The sequence below is a fragment of the Malaya genurostris genome, chromosome 3, assembly GCF_030247185.1.
Source record: "Malaya genurostris strain Urasoe2022 chromosome 3, Malgen_1.1, whole genome shotgun sequence".
In the NCBI taxonomy this organism is placed as follows: domain Eukaryota; kingdom Metazoa; phylum Arthropoda; class Insecta; order Diptera; family Culicidae; genus Malaya; species Malaya genurostris.
This window is the reverse complement of record NC_080572.1, coordinates 36716601-36722964: the sequence shown is the minus strand read 5'-3', so window position 1 is coordinate 36722964 and position 6364 is coordinate 36716601. Positions and strand designations below refer to the sequence as shown.

The 6364-nt window shown below is 43.7% G+C and overlaps 2 protein-coding genes across 2 annotated transcripts; both read left to right on the top strand.

Annotated features, from left to right (window-relative positions):
* Positions 1-1143: 1143 nt before the first annotated feature.
* On the top strand, positions 1144-3672 carry LOC131438509 (uncharacterized). Its single transcript, XM_058608588.1, has 4 exons — positions 1144-1390; positions 1446-1515; positions 1572-1664; positions 1726-3672. Exon 4 carries the CDS (start codon positions 1826-1828, stop codon positions 3173-3175), a length of 1350 nt encoding a protein of 449 aa, XP_058464571.1. The 5' UTR covers positions 1144-1390; positions 1446-1515; positions 1572-1664; positions 1726-1825; the 3' UTR covers positions 3176-3672.
* Positions 3673-3687: 15 nt separating this feature from the next.
* On the top strand, positions 3688-6363 carry LOC131433769 (uncharacterized). The gene has a single exon (XM_058600362.1). The coding sequence runs from the start codon at positions 3688-3690 to the stop codon at positions 6361-6363; it is 2676 nt and encodes an 891-aa protein (XP_058456345.1).
* Position 6364: the final 1 nt, after the last annotated feature.

The following is a 6364-nucleotide window of genomic DNA, read 5'->3' as shown; positions in this document are numbered from 1 at the left end:
AAAGTTTTATCAACCAGTCGTGCGAGAAGAAGTGCCCCACACAATTCCAAACGTGGAATCGTCAACGGCTTCAACGGAGCAACGCGAGATTTACTGCACACCAGCTGCACATCAATTGTTCCATCAGGGGAGATGCACCTTGTGTACAAGACAGCCCCGTATGCGCGCAGAGACGCATCTGCAAATCCATGTAACTCTAATTCGGTTGCGTTACCATTGACAACGCATCGTTTTTTCTTCAATTCGTTGACCAACGGAAGTTGTTTGCAGAAGGCCAACCATAAATTCACTTGTTCGTCAGGCAGAATATCGTCCCAATTAAGCTTCAGTCGCCATAAATCTTGCATTAGCATTTTCGCCGTTGTGTCACGTACAGTTCATCGTAGAGTTCCTCAGTTTCAAATCGATTCTGTTTAAACTCATCTCGATCGTCTCTGGGAACAATTTCGCAAATCTCCAAATAACAATTTTCCAGCTCATCGTTGGTCCGTCGGAGATTCTCCAACTGTAGATTTAACCAATAAATGTTTTTATCCGTTCTCTGCATATTCGTATGAATCCGTAACAGCTTCTCTTTCGCCAGGTCTTGGCGATCGATCACTTTCTCCAAACGCTTAGCCATGGCTTTTTTGCCTTTTTGTCACTTTGTTTTTGTTTTTGCACTTTCACTGAATCGTTCATAGATTCCCCACTTAAACAGTCTATAAGTTTCTTCGGGGATTTTTTACGCGTCACTATTGGAGTTTTTTCGTCTCCACTCATAGGAAAATCGTGGGTTCACTTTTCGATTCGTATATCGTATATGTTGTAGGACGCGTCGTTTGCAAAATGGCGGATTTTTTTCAGAATGTGAAAATCGCGAAACAAAAAGCATCACTTTTTGTCAGAATATCACCATAAACCAACAATAAACATATCAAATGTTTCTATCCGGCTCGAAGGACCAAAATGTTCGCTAATTTAGCTCAGAGGAATTAAGTTTCAGGTGGTTTAATGGTGATTCCAAGAGTCAATTAATAAAACGTGCTTTCGATATGTACAAGCGTATATTTCTAACTGAGTTATAAAGTCAACCTTCTCTCTTCTCTCTCACTTGAGTTCTAGTTCTTAAGCCAAGGGGTCTGTTCACACCGCTGGGCAGTCACCGTCGAACAAAAAGGATGTCGGCGAAATCACCGAACCCCTTTTCAAGTGATGTACTTCGCAAAGGTGGAAAGTTGTCAGTGCTGTAAAAAAGGAGAAACAACAACTAGAAGAAAAACGTCAACAACATTAAAATTGCATATCATCTTATAGTGAGTTTATTTCGGATTGCTCATATAGTTTAATAAAAAATTTATTAATTGGTTGAATAGTTGGTAGATGACTGAATAGTGTTGATAATACAAAGGTAAAAATTTAATCCATTTAGAGTAAGATTTGAGATTATTGAAATGTGTTTGTAGGTCGGTGAAACCGTTAGCGTGAAGTAAAATCTTTGCTAAAAACGTCGTCGAAGGCCATATTCAACAAAGCGTAAGATGATTCTGTAAATAAAAGAAAAAATATTATAAACAATTAAATATTAATAGGAATAGCTGAATTGTACGAACAAAGTTTGTAGAAGGAAACGAGATCTAGGAAGGATTCGATATTGTGAAAAAAGGAAAGAGGATACTATTTGAGTATGTATATAAAAAAAAAACGAATGAAATTATTGTTAAACTGAAATAAAATTACTTACAGTTTTTGAGCTGCTACTAAAAGTTGCTGCAAAAGATAGTTTCTGGTTCATCCGAACAAACTCAAAAATCAAATATTGAGATTTCGGAGAACCTCAATCACGATGAGCGAATCGAACCTGGATTTCACCATGACACCGTGCGAAGCCTGTGGGGAAATATCGACGCAGAATGAGGAGATGATTGCTTGTGATAACTGTGAGCGATGGTATCACACTCGTTGTGTAGATGTTACGGCGGCAGACAAAAAAGGCAAGAAATGGTTCTGTCCTGAAGATGTCTGCCAAGCGGCTTCCCAAGACTACCAGAAACGGAAGAAAATGTCACGGTCGAAGAATAACGCGGAAGATTCGGATAGTTTGACTACGAAATCCGGAGAACGTCAACATCCGCCAGTATCTCCTTCCTTGCAAAATAAAATCAAAGAAATGGAAGTGGAGAAAAAGCGTTTGGAAGAAGAAATGGACGCAGAATATTTACTGAAGGTAAAGGAACTCGAATTAAGAAAATCAATGCGAGAGAAAAAAATGCGTTTAGAAAGAGACTTGCGTGAAAGGGAGCTGCAGTATGATAGAGAGCTTCGTGAGAAGGAAATCAAAGAAACAAAGTCTCAACATCGTAGAGAACTTCAGGAAAAGAAGGATCATTTATGCCGTCTGAAGAAGATACAAGATCTTCACGAAGCAGAAATGTCGTTTGTAAAAGAGCAATTAGAAAAGGTAAAATTGGAGAACAGTGGAAAAATGCAGAAATCATCGGTTGATCCACGACAAAGTTCTTCTAAATTGCAAGGGCGGAAAGGTACGCCATCGCGTAGTCCGGCGCTTGACAGTAAAAATCTAACGGTTGAAAATGAGATGTCAGATGAAAATAATGATGACATTGATGATGAAAATATCCAGTCAGGACGCTCGGATAGCGAATCGAATAGCGAAGCGGGTGGTGAAGCTGGCGGCGAAGCGGATAGCGATAGCGAATACAGCGTCGGAAATGGGGACACAGTGCCCGACGGATTTCCAAACGGACTGGGGCCACAGCGTACTGGACCAAGTAGGGCTCAATTGACCGCGCGTAATGGGCTTACCAAAAAGCTTCCTGTTTTCTCAGGAAGACCTGAAGAGTGGCCACTGTTTTTCGGAGCATATCAAGCGTCCAACGAAGCGTGCGGATTCTCCGACGTAGAAAATCTGGTGAGACTTCAGGAGTGTTTGAAAGGACAAGCTCTGGAGTGTGTTCGTGGTCAGCTTCTTCTTCCAAAATCGGTTCCCCGAGTGATAGCAAAACTCCGTCAACTTTACGGACGTCCTGAACAGCTACTGCAAAGTCATTTAGAGAAAGTGCGAAAGCTTGAACCGCCAAGATCTGACAAGTTGGCCAGTTTCATACCGTTCGGAATACAGTCGAGCAACTATGCGAGCACTTGGAAGCGGCGGATCTTTCACAACATCTGGTGAATCCGATCCTCATCCAAGATCTAGTAAGCAAGCTGCCGGATGGGGAAAAGCGACAATGGGTACAGTATAAAAGGAAGAAGAACACTGTAACGCTTCGAACGTTCACAAATTTCCTTTCGAGGATCGTGACAGACGCTTGTGAAGCAAATGTAACCTACGAATACAAACCGGAGGTAAGAACTACTGCTGGGACAAGCGGAAGAACAAAAGCGAAGGAAAAAGCTGCGCTCTTCAGTCATAGCGAAGTACAGAGTTCTAGTTCAAACGGATCTGATAGGAAACAACAAAGGCCGTGTAGGGTATGCCAGCGTACGGATCATCGTCTGCGGTTTTGCCAAGACTTTCAAAACTTGCACTTTGCGGAACGCTTGAAAATTGTAACAAAATGGAAACTTTGCAAGATTTGTCTTAATGAACACGGTGGACAATGTCGTTTCAAGATTCGTTGCAACGTCGGTGACTGTAAAGAACAGCACAATCCGTTGATTCATCCAAGCTCGGGCGCCGTTGGAATGAGTGCGCACATTATATCGAGCAGTACGGTAATGTTCCGAATGATTCCGGTGCAAGTGCATTGCGGACGCAAATCGGTAATCGTTCTCGCTTTCTTGGATGAAGGTGCCTCAGTAACTTTGATCGAAAGCAAGTTGGCAGATCGCTTAGGGCTTTCAGGGGTACAGGAAAAACTCACTATTAAGTGGACTGCAGAGGTTACACGAGTGGAGAAAGCATCGAGGCGAATGAACGTCTGGGCTTCCGCTGTTGGAGCGAGAAATCAAGGGAAGCTGTTACTGCAAACGGTTCGTACAGTCGAAAGAATGATGTTGCCTCATCAAACGCTAAACGCGATGCAGTTGGCGTCGAAGTACGAGCACTTACGTGGTGTGCCAATCGAATCCTACGATGGTAGGCCGGAACTTCTGATCGGTTTAAATAACATTCACTGTTTTGCACCGGTAGAGGCGAAAATCGGTACTACAGTCGATCCAATTGCGGTTCGATGCAAGCTTGGGTGGACGATCTACGGACCGAGACAAGCAGACTCATCGTTAGGAAAGAATTATCTGGGATTCCATCAAGAAGTTTCGAATGAAGTAATCCATGAAATTCTAAAAAGCCACTATGCATTAGAAGAATCGGTGGTAAACGTTCAGCAGGAATCGGCTGAGGACAAACGAGCTCGCTCGATCTTAGAACGGACGACAAAGCGCGTGGGTAGTCGATTTGAAACCGGTCTTCTGTGGAATTCAGATGCCGTATGTTTTCCTGATAGTTATCCCATGGCTCTCAAACGAATGAAGCTGCTAGAGAAGAAGTTGGGAAAAACGCCCGAATTGTTTCAGAACGTCCGTAACCAGATAACAGAATATCGAGACAAGGGTTATGCTCATCTAGCCACGGCAGATGAATTGATCGACACTGACGATAAAAAGGTTTGGTATCTCCCGCTAAACGTCGTACTGAACCCGAAGAAACCAGGAAAGGTTCGTATAGTTTGGGATGCGGCGGCAACTGTGCAAGGAGTTTCATTGAATTCCATGTTGCTGAAAGGACCTGATCTACTCGTCCCACTTGTGTCGGTGATAGTTGGATTCCGTGAACGAAAAATCGCTTTCGGCGGGGATATCAGAGAGATGTACCATCAGTTGAAGATCACTTCGGAAGACAAGCATGCACAGCGTTTCCTGTTCCGGGATAGCTGCAATGAGTCACCTAAAATCTACGTGATGGACGTCGCAACATTTGGGTCGAAGTGTTCCCCGGCATCGGCGCAGTACGTGAAAAACCGGAATGCAGAAGAATATGCTACTCAATTCCCGGAGGCAGCGGCAGCGATCATCGACCGCCACTACGTTGATGATTACTTTGACAGCGTCGACACAATTGATGAAGCAGTAGAGCGAGCAAAGCAGGTGAGTTACATCCATAAACAAGCTGGATTCGATATTCGCAATTGGGTGTCTAATTCGCCAGTGGTGCTTTCGGCTTTGGGAGAAGAGAAATCGATGGGGCCCGTTCTGTTTAACCAAGATAAACAAATGTATGGTGAGCGTGTACTAGGAGTGGTTTGGGATCCTACACAAGACATGTTTGCGTTTACTGTACAACATCGTGATGAAGTTCGAGCCTATTTGTACGATGGTAAGCGCCCGACAAAGCGTATCGTTTTGAGCTGTGTTATGGGATTTTTCGATCCACTGGGTTTGCTATCTCTTTTTACGATCCATGGTAAAATAATCGTTCAACATTTATGGCGAACCGGATGTGAATGGGATCAACTGATCGATGAGAACTGTTGGGCTAAATGGAAGCAATGGACAGAATTACTTCCGGAGGTAGAGTCGTTACGCATACCACGATGCTATCTAGGTGAAGCTGTATCGTCGTCCATTGACTCTTTGGAACTGCACATTTTTACGGATGCGAGTGAGCATGCTTACGGTTGTGTCGCATATCTTCGTGCGTCGAAGAATGGAATCGTACACTGTAGTCTGGTAATGTCACGAGCAAAGGTAGCTCCACTCAAAAGACAATCTATTCCTCGATTAGAATTGATGGCCGCAGTTCTCGGCGCACGTATGAGTCAAACAATTCTGGCTTCACATACTTTACAAATCACTAAGACTGTACTGTGGACAGATTCACGAACGGTTCTCTCGTGGCTGTGTTCGGACACGTACAGATATAAGCAGTTCGTGGCATTTCGAGTAGGAGAAATTCTTGAATTGACGGGGATGACGGCTTGGCGCTGGGTCCCAACAAAACAAAACGTTGCGGACGTACTCACAAAGTGGGGACGAGGTCCTCCGTTGCAGAACGATGCTGAATGGAGAAATGGTCCCAGTTTTCTGTATAAATCTCACGACCAATGGCCATCAATGGAAAATACTGTCGAGACGGACGAAGAATCAAGAGGAGTAATGCTATTCCATGCTGTTGTTAAGGCTGAAGCATTTTCTCATTGGACTAAGCTAGTCAGAGTGACGGCAACAGTGGTGCGTTTTATTTCTAACTGCCGGCGCAAGATGGCTGGACAGTCGATTGTTACATCGAAAGCGACGAAAAATCAGCTACGTTTCATTAAAAAGGAAAACAATAACGTTCAGAGACCCCTCCAGCAGGACGAAATGTACAAGAAACCATTTTATGGAAGCAGGCGCAGTTTGACAGTTTTCCTGACGAGATGAG

Bases quoted from the DNA above. Each gene is read 5' to 3' on its own strand.
- LOC131438509 (XM_058608588.1), top strand. From the start codon at position 1,826: ATGAGCGAATCGAACCTGGATTTCACCATGACACCGTGCGAAGCCTGT.
- LOC131433769 (XM_058600362.1), top strand. From the start codon at position 3,688: ATGAGTGCGCACATTATATCGAGCAGTACGGTAATGTTCCGAATGATT.